The sequence below is a fragment of the Amblyraja radiata genome, chromosome 29, assembly GCF_010909765.2.
Source record: "Amblyraja radiata isolate CabotCenter1 chromosome 29, sAmbRad1.1.pri, whole genome shotgun sequence".
In the NCBI taxonomy this organism is placed as follows: domain Eukaryota; kingdom Metazoa; phylum Chordata; class Chondrichthyes; order Rajiformes; family Rajidae; genus Amblyraja; species Amblyraja radiata.
The window spans coordinates 30,260,436-30,287,929 of record NC_045984.1 but is presented as its reverse complement, the minus strand read 5'-3'; the positions used below and the strand labels follow the sequence as shown (position 1 = coordinate 30,287,929).

The 27,494-nt window shown below is 48.2% G+C and overlaps 1 protein-coding gene across 5 annotated transcripts in view; it reads left to right on the top strand.

The window, feature by feature from the left end:
- The window catches only part of fbn3 (fibrillin 3), a 201,924-nt gene that overhangs the window by 74,347 nt on the left and 100,083 nt on the right, over positions 1 to 27,494 (top strand). For 4 of the 5 annotated variants that reach the window (XM_033047129.1, XM_033047130.1, XM_033047126.1 and 1 more), the window contains 7 exons: positions 3,116 to 3,268; positions 5,431 to 5,694; positions 14,326 to 14,469; positions 18,361 to 18,480; positions 20,479 to 20,604; positions 21,313 to 21,435; positions 25,152 to 25,274. In XM_033047129.1, coding sequence (XP_032903020.1) covers positions 3,116 to 3,268; positions 5,431 to 5,694; positions 14,326 to 14,469; positions 18,361 to 18,480; positions 20,479 to 20,604; positions 21,313 to 21,435; positions 25,152 to 25,274 — 1,053 coding nt within the window. The remainder of the gene's footprint in view (positions 1 to 3,115; positions 3,269 to 5,430; positions 5,695 to 14,325; positions 14,470 to 18,360; positions 18,481 to 20,478; positions 20,605 to 21,312; positions 21,436 to 25,151; positions 25,275 to 27,494) is intronic. The other variant, XM_033047128.1, reaches the window with a different exon arrangement.

The following is a 27,494-nucleotide window of genomic DNA, read 5'->3' as shown; positions in this document are numbered from 1 at the left end:
TGCTTTGTTGTCACCTTCTCCCTTGCCAAGGTACGCGAATAGGCGCCCGCTTACAAAGTTACAAATTCTCCCCCCCCCCCCCCCCCCTGTACCTCCACCGCGCCAGTTCCCCCTTCGCCCCCTTCCTCATGGCGGACCAACCACGGCGTGACCTCCGTTGTCCCTTGTTCTTCACGGTGGTCCCTCCACGCCGGGTCCTCCTTTGTTCCTTCCCTCGACAGCGACGTCCTCACTCCCACGTGGTCCGTCCTCATCCGTCGGTCGAGGCCGCCATTGAACGCCGCGCCATCGACCACCTCTCCACTATCGCCGCCGGGTCCTCTCCGGACTCCTCCGTGGCGCCGAACCGGGCCCCAGCCGCGGGGGCTCCACAGACCCTGGGGCGCTTTGTCCGCGGGCTCCGTCGACTCGCGAGGCTCTGGCCCCACCTCTCAGCGGCAGCCGCAGCGCCTCCAGAAGCCTTCTTCCCACTGCGCTGTTTGCCATCTATGCAGGATAAAACAGGAGGCACAATTCAACACAAACAAATACCCTGCATCCCTATCCTTCACCTTTCCAACCCCAATCATCTGCATTATTTATGGGCTTTAGATGGATATGTGCTGTCAGTCTGTGCTGGATGGTTTCCGGGATGGCAGGACTGTCGTATGCTGAGAGGGAGCAGCTGGGCTTGTACACTCTGGAGTTTAGAAGAATGAGAAGGGGATCTCATTAAAACATATAAGATTGTTAAGGGTTTGGACACGCTAGAGGCAGGAAACATGTTCCCGATGTTGGGGGAGTCCAGAACCAGGGGCCACAGTTTACGAATAAGGAGTAAGCCATTTAGAACGGAGACGAGGAAACACTTTTTCTCACAGAGAGTGGTGAGTCTGTGGAATTCTCTGCCGCAGAGGGCGGTGGAGGCGGGTTCTCTGGATGCTTTCAAGAGATAGGGCTCTTAAAAATAGTGGAGTCAGGGGATATGGGGAGAAGGCAGGAACGGGGTACTGATTGGGGATGATCAGCCATGATCACATTGAATGGCGGTGGTGGCTCGAAGGGCCGAATGGCCTACTCCTGCACCTATTGTCTATTGCCTATTTAGCCGTGTGGCTGCTATCGGCACTGGGGAGCCAAGCTGGGACATTGAACGTTTTGAAAGTTTCCAACATCATTAATGCAAAACGAGCCAGAAATCGAATGCTCTGCAGGTTTGAGTTTGGATGGAACTGAAGTGCTTTAGTTCCAAATATTTTTCCCAGTGTTGGAATGGAAGTTTGGAGCTGGGCCGAGCTTCCATAAACCTCTTGGCAGTTAAGGACAAGTGGCGTAAGTGACTAGGGACCGCAGCGAACCATTCTCCCACCATCACACGCAACACTTGATGACAGTAAAACATACAGTCACAGAGTGATACAGTGTGGAAACAGGCCCTTCGGCCCAACTTGCCCACAATGTCCCAGCTACACTAATCCCACATGCCCGTGTTTGGTCCACATCCCTCCAAACCTGTCCTATCCATGTACCTGTCCGACTGTTTCTTAAACGTTGGGATAGTCCCTGCCTCAGCTACCTCCTCTGGCAGCTTGTTCCATACACCCACCACCCTCCGTGTCCAACTACACTTAACATGTCTGCAGGTCATACGTTTACAGAAGTGACATTGGGCAAACACACACATGCACTGATAGTGTTTAAGAAAGAACTGCAGATGCTGGAAAAATCTTCGAGACCCTCGAGCGATGTTTCGGCTGGAAAAATCAAAGGTAGACAAAAATGCTGGAGGAACTCAACGGGTGAGGCAGCATCTATGGAGCGAAGGAATAGGTGACGTTTCGGGTCGAGACCCTTAAGGGTGAGGCAGCATCTATGGAGCGAAGGAATAGGTGACGTTTCGGGTCGAGACCCTCAAGGGTGAGGCATCATCTATGGAGCGAAGGAATAGGTGACGTTTCGGGTCGAGACCCTTAAGGGTGAGGCAGCATCTATGGAGCGAAGGAATAGGTGACGTTTCGGGTCGAGACCCTCAAGGGTGAGGCATCATCTATGGAGCGAAGGAATAGGTGACGTTTCGGGTCGAGACCCTTCCGGGTCTCGACCCGAAACGTCGCCTATTCCATCGCTCCATAGATGCTGCCTCACCCGCTGAGTTTCCGGAAGGGTCTCGACCCGAAACGTCGCCTATTCCTTCGCTCCATAGATGCTGCCTCACCCGCTGAGTTTCTCCAGCATTTTTGTCCACCCTGCATGATAGTGCTTCATTCACTCTGAGTACACATCTTTTCCGGTGCACTTTTAATGTTCTGACCTCATGTTTGCCATCAGTGAGGTGCAGAGCCATTGGTAATCCCATTTGGTGCAGAGCCATTGGTAATCCCGTTTTGTCTCGCTGAATGTTTTAATCCGGCTTCAGCTCTTCCAGTTCTTTACCGGAAAACGCTTTGAACGTCACAGTGCTCTCTGTAAGGAGCCGACAGTTAGAATTGTAATTCACAGGGAACAAGGAGGTCGACCCCCACTAACCTGGGAGAACCTGAGAAAACAGAACGCTCTCTGCGTTTCCCATCGACAGCGACAGACCAGCCAACTCTTAGCTGCGCGCACTGATTCGTTTGTAAACTGGAGGGGCACTAGCCCAAAGTGGCGCTGTTCCATCCGTAATAATTTATGAATTAACGGCCAGTGGGGGCCTCAGAGGGCCACGGGGGAATGAAGCAGATTGTTTGGAATATTCCTGGACGTTCTTGTGGCGTCTGCGGAAAACGCAGCAGGCTTTGGGAATACTGTATCCGTGAAACGCTGCTCCGGGCGTACCGACGCGTTTTTCCCGTCGCGCCATCTGGAGTAAATTACTCCCAGACATGTTGACAATGGGTCGTCTCTATCACACACGGGACCACGACATGCAGGGAGGTTTCCAGGGATGTGGCTGTGTGATGGTTTACAGAGAGAGGTTGAGGTTAAGCAGACATGGCAAGGAACAGCTGCACCGTATCCAGAGCGATACATCAGCGATCGGTGCGTTCCCAACAGTTTGTGTTGCTCTGGGATAAGCCATCGGAATAAAAGCAACCTCTGAATGGTTTAAACTTGCTGATGCACCACGCCTGTAACACCTCCATTTCTTTTCCAGACCAGCGAGCTGGCACCTGCTTCTCCAGCCTGCTGGGCGGTCGGTGTGCAGGAGACCTGCATGGGCATTACACTAAGATGCAGTGTTGCTGTGACTCTGGGCGCTGCTGGGCGGCTGGCCATACCCCAGAGATGTGTCCTGTCAGGGGCTCTGGTAAGTGAACACTCTCCGACCAGCTGGCCTCTTTCAGCCACTTTCGCTGGAGTTTAGAAGGAATGAGGGGGGACCTCATTGAAACTTACCGAATAGTGAAAGGCTTGGATAGAGTGGACGTGGAGAGGATGTTTCCACTAGTGGGAGAGTCTGGGACCAGAGGTCACAGCCTTGGAATTTTCGGAGGGAGAGGAGGAGGAGAAATGTCTTTAGTCAGAGGGTGGTGAATCTGTGGAATTCTTTGCCACAGAAGGCTGTGGAGGCCAAGTCAGTGGATATTTGTAAGGCAGAGATAGATAGAACTTTGATTAGCACGGGTGTCTGGGGTTATGGGGAGAAGGCAGGAGAATGGGGTTAGGAGGTAGAGATAGATCAGCCATGATTGAATGACAGAGTAGACTTGATGGGCCGAATGGCCTAATTCTACTCCTATCACATGACCTTATGACCTTAAGACATACAGTGCTTCTTAAACTATTTCAGTGTCATTCACCCTTGAATCTTTATCGACTAAATTTTCTTATGTTTTTTTTAGTAATTTTCGTCTTATTCCCCCTTGTGTATAATTTTACATATAATTTATTGTGTCACATGAGCAAAAAACATAAATGAACTAATTCAACCCCAAATAATTTCATTCACCCTTGGGTGAACCATTCACCAGTTTCATGCCCCTGTCCCACTTAGGAAACCTGAACGGAAACCTCTGGAGACTTTGCGCCCCACCCAAGGTTTCCGTGCGGTTCCCGGAGGTTGCAGGTGGTTGCCGGAGGTTGCAGGTAGTGGAAGCAGGTGGGGAGACTGACAAAAACCTCCGGGAACCGCACAGAAACCTTGGGTGTGGCGCAAAGTCTCCAGAGGTTTCTGTTCAGGTTTCCTAAGTGGGACAGGGGCATTAGAAGCACTGGCACAGAGCACCTGAAGCCGGGGCCACATTTTGCCCTCTGTGGTCGTCAAGTCTTTATGAACTGACGTGTATCTGGAGCAGATCCTCTGCGTGCTCTGGAATGGAACCATCCCAATGATGGATGGTTAATGGAAGCATTTCATTCAAATGTTTTTCACGTCTGTTTAATTTCTGGAGAACACAGCCATGTCCACAGGGCTTGGAAATAACTTTGGAACTGATAGCCTCATTATTGGCTCAAGCTTCTCTTACAGAAAATAATTATCTGTTGCTAAGGAAAACACACAGGCCTGGATGTCCTGTCGTGACCAACATGGGTCTGCCAACGCAGTCCATCATACTTATTGTCCCTCAGGAATGGACAGAGCTTGAATGGCCCTGTCCCACGGTACGAGTTCATTCAAGTGCTCTCCCGAGTTTAAAAAAAAACTCGTGGTAAGCACGTAGAATGTACGTAGCGGGTACGTCGGAGCTCGGGGACGTCTCTTTAGCGGCTCGTAACGCTAACGGCAGGTACTCGGGAAACGCGGTAAGCTCGGGAAGACTCGTGAAGATTTTTCAACATGTTGGAAAATGTCCACGAGAGTCCCGAGTACCGACGAGCGGCCATCACCGTAAATCTCCGAGTTCGAATCAGGGCAAACTCGGGAGAGCTCTTGAATGAACTCGTACCGTGGGACAGGGCTTTAAGAGACTCTGTGGAACCAGGGTAGAGGTGATTGGGGATGTTATTACAAAACAATACATAGAAACGTAAAATGTAGGTGCCACAGAGGGCAGTGGAGGCCAAGTCACTGGATGGATTTAAGAGAGAGTTAGATAGAGCTCTAGGGGCTGGTGGAATCAAGGGATATGGGGAGAAGGCAGGCACGGGTTATTGATTGGGGCGATCAGCCATGATCACAATGAATGGCGGTGCTGGCTCGAAGGGCCAAATGGCCTCCTCCTGCACCTATTTTCTATGTTTCTATGTTTCTATGCACATTCCATTCCCTGGGTTGGTTTCTGGCTAGTGACTAGCTCGGGATATTTCTCATATGGGGACCTGCAGTAACTTGAAGGTCGGGCAAGTGAATTAGAGCCAGCCCCAGAGGTGCTGTATCTCAATTCTGACTACGAGATGTATGAAACAGTTTTTCACTGAACCTCGGTACAAGTGGCAGTAATAAATCTAAATGTAAACGTAATGTCATCTTATTAACTTCCTCTGCCCCTCACGGCATTTCTGACTTGCTCTTGACAATATATTTTTCAGATGAATATCGCAGACTTTGCATTGAGGGCCTTCCCTTCGGACCTGGATACCTTGGCATCGGATTTCCAGGATTTCCCGGTGGAATTGGATCCAACGGCCTTGGTCTCGGTGGGATTGGGCCTGGTGGAATCGGGCCTGGTGATTTCAACTATGGTGGAGTTGACTCTGGTGGGATTAGACCTGGCGGGATCAGGCCTGATGGTATCGGCCCGGGTGGAATTGGGCCAGGTTTCACTGGCCTTCCCGGGACTGGGCCAGGGATTGGTAAGTTTTCACTCAATTAAGGAAAAAGTACATAATTATCAAAGTTTTTTATTTTTAAATGGATTGTTCCTTGGCTAATAGCTTCCATGTAAAAAATGTCCCAAATTGCACCACGGTGGGGTTTAAGTGTTTTATTGTCTTAGGTCCCGAAACTGAATAATGAAATTCTTAGATAGACAAAAGTGCTGGAGAAACTCCACGGGTGCAGCAGCATCTATGGAGCGAAGGAAATAGGCGACGTTTCGCGCCGAAACCCTTCTTCAGCCAATGAAATTCTTACTTGTGGCAGCACATCAGATATAGAAACATGATACTCTGTCAAAACCCATCATAAACAATAACAAAAAAGTCAGTATCTATTTTTTAAAGTATGTTCTCCCAGTGAGTTTTCTCCGAGAGCTTCAGCTTCCTCCCACACTCCAAAGTACAGGTTTGTAGGTTAATTGGCCTGGTATAGTTGAATAAATGTAAAATTGGCCCTAGTGTGTGTGTAGGGTAGTGTTAATGTATGGGGATCGCTGGTCGGCGCGGACGCGGTGGGCCGAGGGTCCTGGCGGAGGATATCCTCAGGGTTGACACTAATTTTGACAAGTATTCTGTAAGTATTATATTGTAGTCCCTCTTGCCAGTAACGCCAGAGGCAGATGCAGATATTCTGGTGAGGCAGAAGTCTAGAAAGTTTTTAAGAAGGAACTGCAGATGCTGGAAAATCGAAGGTAGACAAAAATGCTGGAGAAACTCAGCGGGTGCGGCAGCATCTATGGAGCGAGGGAAATAGGCAACGTTTCGGGGCGAAACGTCGCCTATTTCCCTCGCTCCATAGATGCCGCTGCACCCGCTGAGTTTCTCCAGCATTTTTATCTAGAGAGTTTTCCCTTGGGTTTGTTCACTCACCTGGTGCAGGTCAGCCTGACAGCTCCGGGTTCTCCGGTTTCCCCCCACACTCCAAAGACGTACAGGTTTGTAGGCAAAATCTCTAGTGCGTGTAGGATAGTGTTAACGTGCGGGGATCGCTGGTCGGAGCGGATACGGTGGGCCGAAGGGCCTGTTTCCGTGCTGTATCTCTAATCTAAAACTAAACCAGTTGCGTCCTGACCCGCTGAGTTACTCCAACATTTTTGTGTCCATCTCCCACCTTTGGCACCGGTTCCTCTGCCACAGAAGGCAATGGAGGCCAATTCACTGGATGTTTTCAAGGGAGAGTTAGAGTTATCTCTTAGGGCTAATGGAATCGAGGGATATGGGGGAAAAAGCAGGAATGGGGTACTGATTTTGGATGATCAGCCATGATCATATTGGAAGATTTAGAAGATTGAGGGGGGATCTTATAGAAACGTAAAAAAATTCTTAAGGGGTTGGACAGGCTAGATGCAGGAAGATTGTTCCCGATGTTGGGGAAGTCCAGGACAAGGGGTCACAGTTTAAGGATAAAGGGGAAATCCTTTCGGACCGAGATGAGAAAAACATTTTTCACACAGAGAGTGGTGAATCTGTGGAATTCTCTGCCACAGAAGGTAGTTGAGGCCAGTTCATTGGCTATATTTAAGAGGGAGTTAGATGTGGCCCTTGTGGCTAAAGGGATCAGGGGGTATGGAGAGAAGGCAGGTACAGGATACTGAGTTGGATGATGAGCCATGATCATATTGAATGGCGGTGCAGGCTTGATGGGCCGAATGGCCTACTCCTGCACCTATTTTCTATGTTTCTATGTTTCTATCACGATGAATGGCGGTACTGGCTCGAAGGGCCGAATGGCCTACTCCTGCACCTATTTTCTATGTATCTATGTTTCTATCACGATGAATGGCGGTACTAAGGGCCGAATAGCCTACTCCCACATCTATTATCTACGTATCTATGTTTCCAGGTCTTAGCAAAGAGGAGTTTACAGACTGAAATGGCTGATTTTACTTCGGAGTCACGTGAGTGACTACGTGAAGAACCCGCTCAGTGCGCAGGCGCGGCATTACGCCAGCAGTGCAACAGCGGCTTGCAACGGGAGCTAGGCACTCTCGTAACAGCATGAACCGGACCGTCAGGTGAGTACCCTGAGGTCGGGTTTTCTTTTACAGGTGAGCCTTTTTCTGCTTGTGTTTTTACAGGCAGAGAAAAAGGCTCTGGAACAAAACTGTCCCCCGTTTTCCCGTTGGGGAGGGGGGCAGCAACAGGCGGCAGGAGCGTTACCCGGTGTTCCGTAATTCCCCGACACCGTGCCGAGGCCAGCCCGCTAGTACCTGAAGCAGCGGGCTGGACGCATAGCCACTCGAGAGGCATCCGGCAGGTGTTCCCGATGTCGGACGGGACGTCTCTCCACCCGCACGGGGGGAGAGAGAGCCGCCTGAGCCGCTGGAGCGGCTCACGGAGCAAATGCCTGCGAGACGCGCTGCTTGAGGGGCGCTATCGCTACTACAAGGCAAAAGCTCCAGAAGAACCTGTCCCCCGCTCGACTCCAGCGGAGGAGCGTTCCATTGCAGGGGGGGCAGCAACAGGCGGTAGGAACAATAACCGGGCGCCCCGCTATCCCCATCACCGCGCCGAGCCCAGTCCCGCTAGTGCCTGAACTGCGGGCTGGATGTCTAGCCATCCGAACAGGCATCCGGCCGGTGGCGTCCGATTCGTCGGACGGGGACATGTCTCCACCTAAATGGAGGAGAGACAGCCGCCTGAGCTGCATCCAACAGCAATTGGAGCAGCTCCAGCGAGATGCGCAGAAAGAGCGCTCTCGCGGAGGGAGGTCAGGCACCCCCTCCACAGTGCCTCATGCACTGCCCTTTGCTCCCTCATTACTGGAGGCTAGCATTGGTGACCAGGGCTGGGCTGGTCTGGAACAGGGGCAGGCGGACGAATTCGGGAGTATGCCAGGGGTGCAGGAACATGAAGAGCTGTTGGGTGTGATGGACCGCTTGTAGCAACCCCACGGGCTGGAGCACCGCTGGAACCAAGAATGGCGGCCAGCATCAACCATTACTGGAAAAGGTGCTCGCTGAGGTGCTGAAACAACACAGCACCAGAAAACGGTGAGGCCCTCAAAGTAAAAAGTGTCAACAGCCAAAGCTGGGGGCATGTGGGTCACACATCCAGACCCAAGAACTCAAGCTACAGCGGATCCTAAGGCTCCTGACGTCAGCCATCACAGCCTTTGCTCGTTCCAGTGGAGACCACGGAGATGGATACCTGCCAGCAGGATGTGCTGGCATTAATGTGTACCACACAATTTGAGATCAACAATCGCCGGAGGGAAACATAAGACCTGCCCTCAATCCCAAATTTGCTGGCTTGTGTAAAGCCCCAGCTGCGGAGACGGACGCGCTGCCATTTGGGAAAGATTTCAATAACAACTGAAGGAGATGCAGGAAGCATCAAAAACCTTCGGCCTAATGAGGGCAGGCCCCGGGACGAGCAAACCAAGACCTCCGATACCCAAGTGGCAGCACCCCACGGCATCCACCAGTCGACGTCCGCAATATGGGACTGGTGAACGCTTGGGGTCCGCACATTATCCCCAAAGATCTTTCAGATCAGGGCCCGCAGCGGACCCTCTGGAAAATGCGCCTCCCCCCAACATCGCCAGCACGTCAGAACAAAATCTTCAGGAAAATGAAGAAACAGAATCGCCAATAACCATGGAGGTAGGTGGGTCTGGTCCCTACCAGCATATAGAGAATAAGGGTGCTTTATTAACAGGGGGGAGATTACACTTGTTTAAAGAAGCATGGGGTATGGTCACGAGTGACAAGTATATACTCAACAACATTACAGGATATAAAATACAATTCATGTCAGAAAAAACGCCGCCAGTTCAACAATGGCCCCAAAGGGTATTTCTCCCTCCGTCAAAGAGAAACGTGAGGGACAAGCTGAACTGGTGAGACTTATCACAAAGGGGGTCATCAAAAAGACCAAACATGAACCTTTGGAAATTGTATCGAATATATTCACTAAAACCAAAAAAGATGGTGTCTGTCGCATCATCATTGACTTAACATCACTAAACAAATTTGTTAAGTATATACATTTCAAAATGGAGACATATGTTACTGCCAAACAACTGAATTCCAAAGGACACTTCATGGCAAGCATTTATCTTAAAGATGCTTACTATCTAGTACCCATATACAAGGATCATCGCAGATACCTAAAATTTATCTGGATGGTACAAAGCATTGCTCTATGGGCGAACTTCAGCCCAAGATTATTCACCAAAATATTGAACCCAGCCATGGCAATACTAAGAAAACAAAAACATATTGTCATGGCATATCTGGAGGATATTCTCATAGTAGGGAAAACGATGGAATTGGCTGTGGCAGCAGTATCAGCTACAAAACAGCTCCTCGAAACTCGGGTTCGTCCTACATCCAGATAAATCTAAGTTGAAGCCATCCACTATCATGGACTACCTGGGCTTCACAATTAACTCAGTCCATATGACTGTTACCTTGCCAAAGGCAAAAATGGTTGAATTAGCACAATCATGCAACAAATTAATGGTCAACGAGCGACCAACTATTCGACAAGTAGCAAGAGTAATTGGGGAAATGGTAGCAGCATTTCCGGCTACACAATTCGGACCTTTGCACTATCAAAATTTTTTTACAGAGAGCAAAGGTACGGGCAATAAAACGACTTACAGGTCACTATGATCGTGTCATGAACTTACCCACTGAAGCAATATCAGAGCTACAGTGGTGGGCAGAAAACGTTTGGCATAGTTTCAGCCCTATCTTTATCACTAACCCTACTTTAGTTATTCAAACAGATGCCAGTGCTCAAGGCTGGGGAGCGACTAACTCCATATCCAGCACAAATGGTAGATGGACTAAACTAGAGTCATCATTACTACTTACACTGGGCATTAACTATCTAGAGATGTTGGGCGCCTTTTATGGTTTAAAAGCATATGTATCTAATATGCAGCACTTGCATGTTCGGTTACAAATTGATAAATACTACGGTGATGGCTTATATTAACCATATGGGTGGCATAAAATCATTATCATGCGACAAATTGGTCAACATGATTTGGCAATGGTATGTCGAAAGACATATTTGGCTATCAGCTACTTACCTACCAGGTAAGCTAAACACCCATGCCATGAGAAAATTAAACGCCAGGGTTGCAAGTTTGAACAGACCTTACCTGGAACTGGGATTGTCCAAACAAACCATCACCACCATGTCGGCATCCCTTCGAACATCCACCAAGAGGCAGTACTTAACCAGCATCAAAAAAGGGAGAAGTACTGCCAGGAAACATGGACAACATACGCAACAGCTACAGCCACCAACATACTGGAGTTCCTGGCCATCTACACCACGATGTAGGGATCAGCTACAGTGCCATCAACACAGCGCAGAGTGCTCTTTCTGCTTATCTCAAACCAGCGGCAGGACAACAGGCGATGGGATCCCATCCACTGGTGGTAAAACTGAAGAAGGGCATTTACAATATCAAGCCCTAAGCCCAGGTATACCCATATTTGGGATATCAGTGTGGTCCTGACATATCTCAGGGAATGGCCACCAGCCAGATCCCCCGGCCTCGAGCAAGCTACACTAAAGACGCTTAGGTTGATGGCACTTGTATCCGCTCAGAGGGTCCAGTCACTACACCTATTGCGACTGGACAACATGATCACAGCTCCAGACCAGATCTGTCGATATCCAGCGACTGGTCAAACAGAGCAGACCAGGAACACCTAATCCAGTCGTGGCTTACCCACCAGAACCACGGTTATGTGCCATGACCTACCTACTATCCTACATAGACACAACCAGAATATTCGAGGGAGATGAAAAGCCTTGTGGGTCAGTCACAAAAACCTTATGGTGGGGTACGAGCCAAACCATTGCGAGATGGCTCAAGCAGGTGCTAGAAACTGCTGGGATAAACACTAACATGTACAAATTTTATTCCACCAGGGCAGCATCCATGTCGACGGCTAAAGAATGGACATGCCTATACACCACATCCTAGCTACAGCAGGATGGTGGGAAGGGAAAAGACCGTTCAGAAATTTTATAATAAGCCGTTGGCAAAACCTGGTTTATTTGCAGTAAAGATTTACGAACTGCAAATATTTAATTTAAGCCCAGGGGAGCAACTTAATTCTTTGTTGTTATTGTTTAAAAAATACCATTGTGTTTTTCTACAAATAGACTCATTGGTTCATTACGATAACACTTCCTCCCTCAAGAACTTCGGCAGTGAGTGAAATGAAACTGTTACACGGTTTGAAATCACAGAGCTTTGAAATCTTCACGTAGTCACTCACGTGACTCCGAAGTAAAATAGTAAGATTAAACGAGAACTTACCAGTTTGAAGTTTGATCTGTATTTTATGAGGAGTTACGATGAGGGATTACGTGCCCTCCGCTCCCACCCTCATTATATGGATCAAACTAATAAATTGATGTCTCCTTATCTTTACTATGTTTACTTCAAAATAACTGTGTCTATCTGTGATTCCACACCGCTGCTTGGAAGTATGCCGCGCCTGCGCACTGAGCGGGTTCTTCACGTAATCCCTCATCGTAACTCCTCATAAAATACAGATCAAACTTCAAACTGGTAAGTTCTCGTTTAATCTTACTATTATCTGTTGTTGTTCGAGGTTGACCCTGCATGGTTTCATTCAAAAAATGTCTAATGCTAGTTTGACACGATTGCAAAGCAGGTATATAAAGGCCAGATCAGATAAGGGTCGCAGGCTTTCTGTATTATTGCCCATTAGTCAACCAGATGGGCCTTTGCTACAATTCGTTTCTTCCATGATCATATTCCTCATTCCTCTGTTGATTTAATTTTAAGATTTATTGAAATAATTTAATTTAAATCCCCAGCCAACTTTGTGGGATTTAGAATTCATGGTTCCAGAATATTTAATCCAGGTTTGCGGATTACAAGATCAGTAACACAGCCTCTCCTTCATTACACCCCAAATGTGTTAGGAATGTTGTATTTTTCTTTTAACCTTTGGGATGAGGTCAATGACAATTAAATGTGTCGGAAGGAACTGCAGATGCTGGTTTAAACCGAAGATAGACACAAAATGCTGGAGTAATTTAGCGGGTCAGGCAGCATCTCTGGGGAGAAGGAATGGGCGACGTTTCGGGTCGAGACCCTTCTTCAGACTGAGAGTCAGGGGAAAGGGAAACGAGAGATATAGATGATGATGTAGCGAGATAGACAATAGACAATAGGTGCAGGAGTAGGCCATTCGGCCCCTCGAGCCAGCACTCCCATTCAATGTGATCATGGCTGATCATCCACAATCAGTACCCCGTATCCCCCATCCCCATATCCCCTGACTCCGCTACCTCATATAGAACAAATGAAAGAAATTCATGGAATGAATGGAATTGAGAACAAAAGAGCTGGTGTGGCTTGGGTGGGGGAGGGATGGAGAGACCCCGGCATTCCCTGTCTCTTCACCCCCCCACCCCCCTCAAGTCACAACAGCTTTTTGTTCTCACCTAGCAAGCAGCCAACAATGACCCGTTTCCTTTATCATTGTCACTTTTTTTTTTGCACATCTTTCATTCATTTGTTCTATATCTCTCTACTTCATCGCCTATATCTCCCTGTGTCTCCCTCTCCACTGACTCTCAGTCTGAAGAAGGGTCTCGACCCGAAACGTCACCCATTCCTTCCCTCCAGAGATGCTGCCTGTCCCGCTGCCAGAGGAGGTAGTTGAGGCGACCTGCTGCGACTATGACGGGTGCCGGCGATCACGTAAATGGGACAGGCCCTTAGAGGTTGTTGTGCTGCACAGCTATCCTAACAGGGACGTGAGATTTTAAAAGACCTTACTAGTGCGACCTGCTTCCTGGCCAAACAGGAATTAGCATTTTGTGGTAACGATGCTCTTCTAATCCTGGGAACTATGTGGAGCTATTACATGCCTTTGCTGGAAAATGCAACCTGCCAATTGAATGGTGAATTTAAGCTACTTCTATCGGGTTCATATGTGTGTAAATCTGGCTCTGATACTCGCCAGTGGCTCCCCAGCCATTGACCTCACCGCACGTCACTGTATCCTAACCTCTGTCACTAACCAAAATTGCGTACAGTTTTGGTCTCCTAATCTGAGGAAAGACATTCTTGCCACAGAGGGAGTACAGAGAAGGTTCACCAGACTGATTCCTGGGATGTCAGGACTTTCATATGAGGAACGACTGGATAGACTCGGCTTGTACTCGCTGGAATTTAGAAGATTGAGGGGGGGATCTTATCGAAACTTACAAAATTCTTAAGGGGCTGGACAGGCTAGATGCAGGAAGATTGTTCCCGATGTTGGGGAAGTCCAGAACAAGGGGTCATAGTTTAAGGATAAGGGGGGAAGTCTTTTAGGACCGAGATGAGAAAAACATTTTTCACACAGAGTGGTGAATCTGTGGAATTCTCTTCCACAGAAGGTAGTTGAGGCCACAGTTCATTGGCTATATTTAAGAGGGAGTTAGATGCGGCCCTTGTGGCTAAAGGGATCAGGGGGTATGGAGAGAAGGCAGGTACAGGATACTGAGTTGGATGATCAGCCATGATCACAATGAATGGCGGTGCAGGCTCGAAGGGCCGAATGGCCTACTCCTGCACCTATTTTCTATGTTTCTAACTCTTGCTCTTTCCAGGTACGGCCACCTTGAATCAGACCACGGACGTGTGTAAACACTACACCAACCTGTGCCTGAACGGGCGTTGCATCCCGACACCATCCAGCTATCGCTGCGAATGTAACATGGGTTTCAAGCAGGACGTGCGTGGGGAATGTATCGGTGAGTTCCCACACCATTTGTGTAGTTGCTCGGGACGCTCGAGAACCAGTCGCACCCTGGCCACTCACTCCCTCTTCTCCCCCTCACCCGTCGGGCAAAAGGCACACAGACGTGTGAAAACCCACACCTCCAGATTCGGGGAGAGTCCCAGGGGAAAAATGTGCAAACTCCACACAGGCAGCACCTGATCAGGATCGGACTCCCGTCTCTTGCGCTGCGAGGCTTCAGTTCTTCCCAGCTGAACCATCCCACCACAACTAGAGACCGGTTCCGAATTACTATCCACCACATTGTAGACCCTTGGACTATCTTCGATCGGACTTTGTACACTCTGGAATTTAGAAGGATGAGAGGATATCTTATTGAAACATATACTATTATTAAGAGTTTGGACACGCTAGAGGCAGGAAACATGTTCCCGATGTCGGGGGAGTCCAGAACCAGGGGCCACATTTTAAGAATAAGGGGTAAGCCATTTAGAACGGAGACGAGGGAACACTTTTTCTCACAGAGAGTTGTGAGTCTGTGGAATTCTCTGCCTCGGAGGGCGGTGGAGGCAGGTTCTCTGGATACTTTCAAGAGAGAGCTAGATATGGCTCTTAAAGATAGTGGAGTCAGGGGATATGGGGAGAAGGCAAGAATGGGGTACTGATTGTGGATGATCAGCCATGATCACATTGAATGGCGGTGCTGGCTCGAAGGGCCGAATGGCCTACTCCTTGCACCTATTGTCTATTATTATCTTTACCTTGCACTAAACGCTACTCACGTTATTCCCTTTATCCTGTATCTGTCCACTGCGGACGGCTCGATTGTAATCATGTGTTGTCTTCCCACTGACTGGTTAGCGCGCAACAAAAGCTTTTCACTGTACCTCGGTACACGTGACAATAAACTAAACTAAACTGAACTATTTGGCCCTGGAGGCTCCCTCTGCTGGGATACAGTTTCTTAAAGCTCCAACTGTCGATGAGTCATGCCCATTTATAGTGTTTTGTCTGCACAGGCCATGCAGAAAATGCGCTGGAGTGAGCTCATTTGGCAAATGTTCAACCACTCCAATGTGCTCTCTGTCTGTGAGGACCTGTGAAGTGGCTGCAATTTCAATTCACTCCATTCCCACTGTTTATTCATGCTTCCCGTAGAGGCCGCCTCAGCCCAGTTCAGGATGTTGAAATCTCCCAGGGTCCGTGGAGCTGACGAGCTTGATCCTGTTCATATACCGGGTGATATTGAATTACCAAACCCCAGCACACGTGCTAATCTGTTCATCCTTTCAGGCAACAGTCAGAATCAAAATCAGCCTGATTTGGAATTTCCTGTTCCCTGGTCAAGAACACGACACACCAGAGATTGCACACTCTAACGAACAAAAGGAACTCAGATCGGCCTTTACTCAAACATGCTCCATAAATCCCATCTGATTTTAATTGCTATATAATTAGCACAATTGGCTGCCCACTTTGCAAATGTGAACTCTGAGAAAGTTCCAGCTACCTACATTGGCGCAGCGGTAGAGTTGCTGCCTTACAAGCGCTTGAAGCGCCGGAGACCCGGGTTCGATCCCGACTACGGGCGCTGTCTGCACGGAGTTTGTACGTTCTCCCCGTGACCTGCGTGGGTTTCCTTAAACTGTGGCCCCTGGTTCTGGACTCCCCCAACATTGTGAACATGTTTCCTGCCTCTAGCGTGTCCAAACCCTTAATAATCTTATATGTTTCAATAAGATTCCCTCTCATCCTTCTAAATTCCAGAGTGTACAAGCCCAGCCGTTCCATTCTCTCAGCATATGACAGTCCCGCCATCCTGGGAATTAACCTGGTGAACCTACGCTACACTCCCTCAATAGCAAGAATGTCCTTCGTCAAATTTGGAGACCAAAACTGCACACAATACTCCAGGTGTGGTCTCACAACTACAGAAGGACCTCTTTGCTCCTATACTCAACTCGTCTTGTTATGAAGGCCAACATGCCATTCGCTTTCTTCACTGTCTGCTGTAGAAGACAAATGCACGATCCTTGCACATTGGAGATGTGAGCGTAGAATCCTCTGGGACCTATGTTAAATAATACTTCTTTTAGTACTCAATTTTAGACATTCTAGAGAAAAATAGGTATGAGCGTGTGAAACGGAGTGAATTTTCATCGGTTAAGAATGAACATAAAGATCATGCAGAACCGATAGAAAGAAACTGTTTAAAAGCCATGACAATATGTCACATAGTCCGATCAAGGATAGTCCGAGGGTCACCAAAGAGGTAGATAGTAGTTCAGCCACTGCTCTCTTGTTGTGGTAGGACGGTTCAGTTGCCTGATAACAGCTGGGAAGAAACTGTCCCTGAATCTGGAGGTGTGCGTTTTCACACTTCTATACCTTTTGCCTGATGGGAGAGGGGAGAAGAGGGAGTGGCCGGGGTGAGACTGGTCCTTGATGATGCTGCAGGCCTTGCCGAGGCAGCGTGAGGTGTAAATGGAGCCAATAGAAGGGAGGTTGGTTTGTGTGATGGTCTGGGCTTCTGCGTCCACAATTTGCTGCAATTTCTTGCGATAAGAGACTGTGATAGAAGATGTTTTCTATGGGCCATGGATAATTTGTGGGATAGGAGGGGCAATACATGGACAAAAGACAAACTGAGATCAAGGCACTTTGTCCATTTCCCATTTTTTCTTTTCCTACTTCATATAGCAGGTTTGTACTTAAACACAAACACTGAGATTTAAAGTCCAATCGCTCAATCCTTATTGTTGCCAAACTCCAAGTCCCTTCAGTTAAGAAGAAGGTGGCGGGTATACAACATAGATTGTGACCACATTAAACCAAATACTCACATGACAAATCCCTGGTGTTAACGGGGCACCAATATCACAATGTGCCAGAGTATGTGGTGCCACTATAAAAGAGTGGGGACCTCTGAGCTATTTAAGTAAGTAAGTAAGTTTATTGGCCAAGTATTCACATACAAGGAATTTGCCTTGGTGCTCCGCCCGCAAGTAACAACATGACATACAGTGACAGTTACGAATGACTCAGAAAACACTAAACATTATTAATAATAAAACATTAATGATAAAACACCATTGATCAAGCATGTGAACCAACAGAATACCAGATCAAAGGGAGGCTACAGATTTTTGGCTGTTGAGTAGAGCAACTACTCGTGGATTAAAAACTGTTTTTATGTCTGGCTGTGGCAGCTTTGACCGTCCGGTGTCGCCTTCCAGAGGGAAGTGATTCAAAGAGTTTGTGGCCAGGGTGAGAGGGGTCAGAGATGATCTTGCCCGCTCGTTTCCTGGCCCTTGCAGTGTACAGTTCGTCAATTGGATACAAACTTGGCTGGAAATTGGTTAGCAGTTGCATTGGCGTCTGTGCGGTCATGGTGGCGCAGCGGTAGAGTTGCTGCCTTACTGCAAAATGCAACGGCAGACGCCCGGGTTCGATCCCGACTACGGGCGCTGCCTGTACGGAGTTTGTACGTTCTCCCCGTGATCTGCGTGGGTTTTCTCCGGGATCTTCGGCTTCCTCCCACACTCCAAAGACGTACAGGTTTGTAGGTTGAACGCTTGATTAATTGGCTTGATAAATGTAAAAGTTGTCCAGTATAAAATTGTCCAGGGCCGAGTGATGGCTGTACCGAGAGCTTTTCAGCGTACTGCATCTAGATCCAGATCTGTACCACACTGTACCATTGTGGGAATGATGTACCCGTCCTCTAATCAACTGGAACACACACACACACCACTTCAAGACCAGAAACTTGTCTCAATTAGTACAAAGTGGGCCTCAGTAATTAGAGAGTCTTGGATTTTCTTTCCGTTGAGTTTCTCCCCCCATCTGCAGGAGTCAGATAATTTCAATGTTTGACTATTTTGTGTGTGTTATTTCTCCTCAGATGTCGATGAATGCTTCAGCAGTCCATGTGTGAACAGTGACTGCTTTAATACCCCCGGGGCCTATTACTGCAAGTGCCACGAGGGTTTCCAGAGCACTGCTACCAAGCAGGCCTGCATTGGTGAGTGAGGCCTAGCGAGCATCGTACTTCACCCTCCTTGCATGCTCTGTCAATGGATCATGTGCCATGTGCCATGTGCTCTGTATTTAGTTTTAGTTTTAGAAATACAGCGCGGAAAGAGGCCCTTCAGCCCACCGGGTCCGTGCCGACCATCTATCCCCACACACTAACACTATCCTACACCCACAAGGGACAATTCTTTACATTTACCAAGACAATTAATCTACAGACCTGCACGTCTTTGGAGTGCGGGAGGAAAGCAAAGATCTCGGAGAAAACCCACGCAGGTCACGGGGAGAACGCACAAACTCCGTACAGGCAGCGCCCGTAGTCGGGATCGAACCCGGGTCTCCGGCGCTGCATTCGCTGCAAGGCAGCAACTCTACCGCTGTACGCGCCACCGTGATCGCCCAACCATCCCTAATTGATTTAACACTTCACTGTCACGCACGCATCACCAAAGCTTAACAGACTGATCTGTTGCCTTCGAGTGAATAAAGGCATGAAGAGGAAGTGTGAGAGAAAGAAAAAGGGATATCAAAGAGAAAATGAGAGGGAACAACAGGAAGTGAGGCTGAAAGCGCAAGTGTGTGTGTGTGTGTGACAGAGGGCTGGGCATCAGGAGACACAACTGTTGAATTCCGAAATGGTTGGAAATGCTCAGCAGTTCAGGCAGTTACTGTGGAAAGAGAAGTGCACTGTGTTTCACCTGCGGTTCTCTGGTTCCCCGCCTCTCTCGTTGTTGCTGGATATTAATCTACTTTCCCACTCAGCCGTGATAATTCTCAGAACAATTTAAAACAATTCATTTGTAGGAAGCAACTGGTTTAAATCGAAGATGGACACAAAATGGGACGACATATGGCACAATGGGCTAAGTGTTCGGCTGGCAACCGGAAGGTAGCCGGTTCGAATCCCGCTTGGAGTGCATACTGTCGTTGTGTCCTTGGGCAAGACACTTCACCCACCTTTGCCTGTGTGTGAATGTGTGTGAATGTGTGTGAGTGATTGGTGGTGGTCGGAGGGGCCGTAGGTGCAGATTGGCAGCCACGCTTCCATCAGTCTGCCCCAGGGCAGCTGTGGCTACAGAAGTAGCTTACCACCACCGAGTGTGACTGAGGAGTGAATGAATAATGCGATGTAAAGCGCCTTGAGTATTAGAAAGGCGCTATATAAATCCCATCCATTATAAAAAAATCCCATCCATTAAAATGCTGGAGTAACTCAGCGGGACAGGCAGCATCTCTGGAGAGAAGGGAATGGGTGACAATTGGGGTCGAGACCCTTCTTCAGACCCGGCCCGAAAGGTTCGGGTCTCGACCAGAAGCACCACTTGACCCATTCCTTCCCTCCAGAGATGCCGCCTGTCCCGCTGAGTTACTCCAGTTTTTTGTGTCGATCTTCGGTTTAAACCAGCATCTGCAGTTCCTCCCTACCCTAGTGTATCGGCAAGAGTGGCTTTGTCCTCGCCCTAAAATGGACGCTACGGTGTGGGTAAGGACATGCCAAGTAATGCTCTCCTGCTGACTAGTTTATTTTAGTTGAGAACTTCAGCGCGGAAACAGGGCCTTCATGACAGACAGAACGGTGCGGTAAACGGTTCGAGTGCATAGATGCAGGCTAGATGCAGGAAGATTGTTCCCGATGTTGGGGAAGTCCAGGACAAGGGCTCACAGCCTAAGGATAAGGGGGAAATCCTTTAGGACCGAGATGAGAAAAACATTTTTCACACAGAGAGTGGTGAATCTCTGCCACAGAGGGTAGTTGAGGCCACAGTTCATTGGCTATATTTAAGAGGGAGTTAGATGTGGCCCTTGTGGCTAAAGGGATCAGGGGGTATGGAGAGAAGGCAGGTACGGGATACTGAGTTGGATGATCAGCCATGATCATATTGAATGGCGGTGCAGGCTCGAAGGGCCGAATGGCCTACTCCTGCACCTATTTTCTATGTTTCTATGCATCTTATCCCAATATCCAGCTTCTTGTTTTGTTCTCCAGACATAGATGAGTGCATCCAGAATGGGGTTCTATGTCGGAACGGCCGATGTGTCAACACTGATGGCAGCTTCCAATGTATCTGCAATGCCGGCTTTGAACTCACCCCAGATGGGAAGAACTGCATGGGTAAGTATAAATCACCCAGCCAATAGCCTAGAGGCCATTCCAGATCTCCATGAATGAATATTTAGGATGCTGCATTATCAATACTACGAAGGCTGACATGGCTGGAAACATCCTCCATGTTATTCTCCCCAAACACTAAATACTATTCCAGTGCCTGAAAGCCTAGACACTTTGCACCAGTTATCAGCCCAGCACCGTAGATCTCTGGTAGACAAAAATGCTGGAGAAACTCAGCGGGTGCGGCAGCATCTATGGAGCGAAGGAAATAGGCAACGTTTCGGGCCGAAACCCTTCCGGGTTTCGGCCCGAAACGTTGCCTATTTCCTTTGGGTTTCGGCCCGAAACATTGCCTATTTCCAGAAGGGTTTCGGGCCGAAACGTTGCCTATTTCCTTTGGGTTTCGGCCCGAAACATTGCCTATTTCCAGAAGGGTTTCGGGCCGAAACGTTGCCTATTCCTTCGCTCCATAGATGCTGTCGCAACCGCTGAGTTTCTCCAGCATTTTTTGTCTACCTTCGATTTTCCAGCATCTGCAGTTCCTTCTTGAACACAATAGATCTCTGGACTATTTTTTTTTTTTTTTTTTTTTGCAAATTCTCGCCTCCTGTCCCTTCTCCTTTCCGTATGCTGGTATTGGAGTCTGAAGCCCACCTTATTTTTTTATAGCGTTAGAACTCCAGACTGACCAATAACCAAATTCGTCCGCAGATCACGATGAATGTGCCACGACCAACATGTGTCTCAATGGGATGTGTATCAACGAAGATGGCAGCTTCAAGTGTATCTGCAAGAATGGCTTCGTCCTCGCTCCAAATGGACGCTACTGTGTGGGTACGTACATGCTAAGTGATGCTAGGTACACAAAATTGCTGGGGAAACTCAGCGGGTGCAGCAGCATCTATGGAGCGAAGGAAATAGGCGACGTTTCGGGCCGAAACCCTTCTTCAGACCCTGCTAAAAGTGATGCTTTCCTGCAGACAACTTTATTCTAGTTCAGAGCTACAAACAGGCCCTTCTTCCCACCGACCAGCGATCCCCGCACACTAACGCTATCCAGCACACACTAGGGGACAATTGACTCATACACCAAGCCAATGAACCTACAAACCAGTACGTCTTTGGAGTGTGGGAATGAAACCGAAGATCTTGGAGAAAGCCCACACAAGTCACATATAAACATATAAGATTGAAACATATAAGATTGTTAAGGGTTTGGACACGCTAGAGGCAGGAAACATGTTCCCGATGTTGGGGGAGTCCAGAACCAGGGGCCACAGTTTAAGAATAAGGAGTAAGCCATTTAGAACGGAGATGAGGAAACATTTTTTCTCACGGAGAGTGGTGAGTCTGTGGAATTCTCTGCCTCAGAGGGCGGTGGAGGCAGGTTCTCTGGATGCTTTCAAGAGAGAGCTAGATAGGGCTCTTAAAAATAGCGGAGTCAGGGGATATGGGGAGAAGGCAGGAACTGATTGGGGATGATCAGATTGCCATGATCACATTGAATGGCGGTGCTGGCTCGAAGGGCCAAATGGCCTACTCCTGCACCTATTGTCTATTGTCTATGTGGAAAGGGAAATGCACTGTGTTTCACCTGCGGTTCTCTGGTTCCCCGTCTCTCTCGTTGTTGCTGGATATTAATCTACTTTTCCACTCAGCCGTGATAATTATAGCCATGGGAAGGTGTGGAGACAAAGGACAAAAATATACTGATGCTGGAGCAACTCAGCGGGACAGGCAGCATCTCTGGCGAGAAGGAATGGGTGATGTTTCGGCTTGAGACCCTTCTTCAGACCCGACCCGAATCGTCACCCATTCCTTCTCTCCAGAGATGCTGCCTGTCCCGCTGAGTTACTCCAGGATTTTGAGTCCATCTTCGGTTTAAACCAGCATCCGCAGTTCCTTCCGACACACGGGCAAAAATATACTGCATGCGCGTAAAACTATATTAGATGGGTATTAACATATTGAAAATATATTACAAGCACAGTAAAGATATGTTCATACAAGGCAAAAAAATACGTTGCATGTCCAGGCTCAAAACAAAACAAAATAAACTCGACAAAGTGTACTCGACGTAGATCAAACAATACAGCATGCGTACATGCACAGAGTCTCGACCAGAAACTAGATCAAGGCACCTACATACTGTAATAATTATAATGGATGGGATTTATATAGCGCCTTTCTAATACTCAAGGCGCTTTACATCGCATTATTCATTCACTCCTCAGTCACACTCGGTGGTGGTAAGCTACTTCTGTAGCCACAGCTGCCCTGGGGCAGACTGACGGAAGCGTGGCTGCCAATCTGCGCCTACGGCCCCTCCAACCACCACCAATCACTCACACACATTCACACACAGGCAAAGGTGGGTGAAGTGTCTTGCCCAAGGACACAACGACAGTATGCACTCCAAGCGGGATTCGAACCGGCCACCTTCCGGTTGCCAGCCGAACACTTAGCCCATTGTGCCATCTGTCGTCCCGGAACTGTGAACTTTATCGCAGACTCTCTGCTTGCTCGTAGAATCCTTGAGTGAATTTATTTCTCGTTCACTGGCCTAATGGTGTTTCAGGCAATTATATGGCCCTACTGCTGTTCCAGGTCATTTCAGGTGAATTCATTCAGCAGGTAGAGAGGCAGATTGGGCAGGGCTGTGGCAGATGGAATGTAATCGAGGCTGGTATGATGTAATACTCTGACAGGATGGAGCGAAGATGGCAGGGGCCCGAGTACAGAGAGACGCTCGGTGTAAGTCCGTCGCTCTCTGAAAGCGGAGATACATCAGTACAGGATAATGAAAGGGCTCGTGGAACGCTGAGGCATCGAGGAGAGGTCGGGGCCCCAAGTTGAAGTTATACACAACATTGGTTAGACTGTAGACAGGCGCGAAAAGCAGGAGTAACTCAGGGCGGCACGGTGGCGCAGCGGTAGAGTTGCTGCCTTACAGCGCTTGCAGCACTTGGAGACCCGGGTTCGATCCCGACTACGGGCGCTGTCTGTACGGAGTTTGTACGTTCTCCCCGTGACCGGCGTGGGTTTTCTCCGAGGTCTTCGGTTTCCTCCCACAGTCCAAAGACGTACAGGTTTGCAGGTTAATTGGCTTGGTGTATGTGCAAAATTATGTGTATGTGTAGGATAGTGTTAGGTCGTGGACTCGGTGGGCCGGAGGGCCTGTTTCCACGCTGTATCTCTTTTTTTTTAAACTCAGCGGGTCAGGCAGCATCCCTGGAGCACCTCAGGATAGTCTGCACTAGGAGTATTGTGGAGTTATGGTCAACACAGCACTGGAAGATGGGGCAGCAATGGAGAGAGTGAAGAAGAGACTCACCTGAACGTTGCCTTGAAAGGCAGGACAGGCGGAATTTATTCTAACTGGAATGTAGGAGATCGAGGGGGGACCTTATAGAGGTTGCGACAATTATGGGGTGCATAGATGGGACAAAAATGATGGGGAAACTCAGCGGGTGAGGCAGCATCTATGGAGCGAAGGAATAGGTTGACGTTTCAAGACCCTTGTTCTGACTGATGTGGGGGTGGGGGGGCGGGAAGAACAAAAGAAGAGGCGGAGACAGTGGGCTGTGGGAGAGCTAGGAAGGGGAGGGGAAAGAGGGAGAAAGCAGGGACTACCTGAATTTGGGCAGATGGGACAGATAGTCAGATTCTTTCTTCCCAGGACAAGAGAGTCTATAACTAGGTGGCACAGGTTTAAACATAGAAACATAGAAAATAGGTGCAGGAGGCCATTCGGCCCTTCGAGCCAGCACCGCAATTCATTGTGGTCATGGCTGATCATCCAACTCAGTATCCTGTACCTGCCTTCTCTCCATAACCCCTGCTCCCTTTAGCCACAAGGGCCACATCTAACTCCCTCTTAAATATAGCCAATGAACTGGCCTCAACTACCTTCTGTGGCAGAGAATTCCACAGATTCACAACTCTCTGTGTGAACATTTTTTTTCTCATCTCGGTCCTAAAAGACTTCCCCCTTGTCCTTAAACTGTGTCCCCTAGTTCTGGACTTCCCCAACATCGGGAACAATCCTCCTGCATCTAGCCTGTCCAACCCCTTAAGAATTTTGTAAGTTTCCATAAGATCCCCCCTCAATCTTCTAAATTCTAGCGAGTACAAGCCGAGTCTATCCAATCGTTCCTCATATGAAAGTCCTGACATCCCAGGAATCAGTCTGGTGAACCTTCTCTGTACTCCCTCTATGGCAAGGATGTCTTTCCTCCGATCAGGAGACCAAAACTGTACACAAAGTCCTGACATCCCAGGAACGGGGGTACTGATTTTGGATCATATTGAACGGTGGTGCTGGCTCGAAGGGCCGAATGGCCTACTCCTGCACCAAATGGTCTATGTTTCTACTTGATTCCTGTTTTCTGTCTCTCACTGGCTGCAGTTTTAATTTACACTATGGACACACTGATCTGTTCTGTATTCATGCCTGCTATGTCCTGTGGTTGTCCTATCTGGGACACATGACAATAAACTCTCCTGAATCCTGAGCTCTTGACTCTAATGGTTGTCTGCCTTATTCCCAGATATCGATGAATGTCACACCCCCGGTATCTGCATGAACGGCCGCTGCATTAATTCAGAAGGTTCCTTCCGGTGCGAATGTCCTCCAGGCCTGGCCATTGGAGTCGATGGACGTGTGTGTGTCGGTAAGTTGATTTTACCAGTAACCAACCATTCACATTGTGTTTTTGATTTTCTGTTTTTGGACTGAATTCTGTTTTTAATTTGTGTCTCTGTGATGTCTTTATTACTTATTTTATTCTGATGATATGTTTTTATTCCTATTGATCTATGTAAGGTGTCCTTGAGATGTCTGAAAGGCGCCCATTAAATAAAATTTATTATTATTATTATTATTACTGAGCTAAAATGTTTAAGAAGGAACTGCAGATGCTGGAGAAACTCAGCGGGTGCGGCAGCATCTATGGAGCGAAGGAAATAGGCAACGTTTCGGGACGAAACGTTGCCTATTTCCTTCGCTCCATAGATGCTGCCGCACCCGCTGAGTTTCTCCAGCAACTGCAGTTCCGGGACGAAACGTTGCCTATTTCCTTCGCTCCATAGATGCTGCCGCACCCGCTGAGTTTCTCCAGCATCTGCAGTTCCGGGACGAAACGTTGTCTATTTCCTTCGCTCCATAGATGCTGCCGCACCCGCTGAGTTTCTCCAGCATTTTTGTCTACCTATTACTGAGCTAAATGCTTGCTGGAACAGCACCAATGAGTATTAGTCCTGCTGCTAGAGTGTATCCTGAACGATATGAATGATTTAGGATACGACCGTCTTTTTAGGGGTCGAATGAAATGTTTTCATTTTGGTTTCAACACGCAGCATGTACTTTGCATCAGGCCACAAAATGACTTGTGAATTGAGAATTATGGAGTCGTTTTTATAACCATATCAGATTTACAAAAACCCTTCTATCATTTTTCGTCTCACCAATCATAAGACCATAGGCGATAGAAGCAGAATTAGGCCATTCGGCCCATCGAGTCCACTCTGCCATTCAATCTGCCAGTCTGAAGAAGGGTTTCGGCCCGAAACGTCGCCTATTTCCTTCGCTCCATAGATGCTGCTGCACCCGCTGAGTTCCTCCAGCAATTTTGTGTACCTGCCATTCAATCATGGCTGATCTCTGCCTCCTGATCCCATTTTCCTGCCTTCTCCCCATAACCCTTGACACCCGTTCTAATCAACAATTTGTCTATCTCTGCCTTAAAAATATCCACTGACTTGGCCTCCACAGCCCTCTGTGACAGAAAGGATTCCACAGGTTCACCACCCTCTGACCAAAGAAGTTCCTCCTCACCTCCTTTCTAAAAGAGCGCCCTTTAATCCTGAGGCTGTGACCCCCGGTCCTAGACTCTCCCACCGGCAGCTGACAGAGGAACAGGGATGACAGGGTCTGAAGAAGGGTCTCGACCCGAAACGTCGCCTATTCCTCCTCTCCAGAGACGCCGCCTGTCCCGCTGAGTTACCTCAGCTTTTTGTGTCTTGTCTTCGGTTTAAACCAGCATCTGCAGTTCCTTCCCACAAAAAAAAACCCTAGGTGTACTCTGCGCAGATCAAAATATACAGCAGGCGTACATGCCCAGAGTCTCAACCCCATACTGGATCAAGGAGGTCAAAGCCAACAAGGATTGACGTGGATAAACTTTTTCCGTTGAGAGTAGGGAAGATTCAAACAAGAGGACATGATTTGAGAATTAAGGGACAAAAGTTTAGGGGTAACATGAGGGGGAACTTCTTTACTCAGAGAGTGGTAGCTGTGTGGAATGAGCTTCCAGTGGAAGTGGTGGAGGCAGGTTCGATTTTATAATATAAAAATAAATTGGATAGGTATATGGACTGGAAAGGAATGGGGGGTTATGGTCTGAGCGCAGGTAGATGGGACTAGGTGAGAGTAAGTGTTCGGCAACGACTAGAAGGGCCGAGATGGCCTGTTTCCGTGCTGTAATTGTTATATGGTTACATGATGTAGGAAAGAACTGCAGATGGTGGTTTAAATCTTCCTCTGCCGTGAGTTTCAGATGTAGCACTCTGCAAAGAAGAAAGGGTTGAATCAGTAATCCGGTATTCTAGCCATCCCTGAGGGACGCTCGAGGAAGAATCAGTATGCGTGCTTATGAAAGACTGAAAATGATACAGCTACTTTTAAAACCAGGGTATTAAACCGAAACAAAGCAAAACTACAAGGGTATGAAGATTAACTTGGCAAACAGTCGATGAGGTAATTACATTAAAAGATGAAGAGAGAGGAGGGAACCACAGAACGGTTCACTGAGACTTGTCAGGAGAATGCTGGAATGTATTATTAAGGAAGTCATAACAAGCCACTTAGACAATAATAACAGGACTGGGCAAAG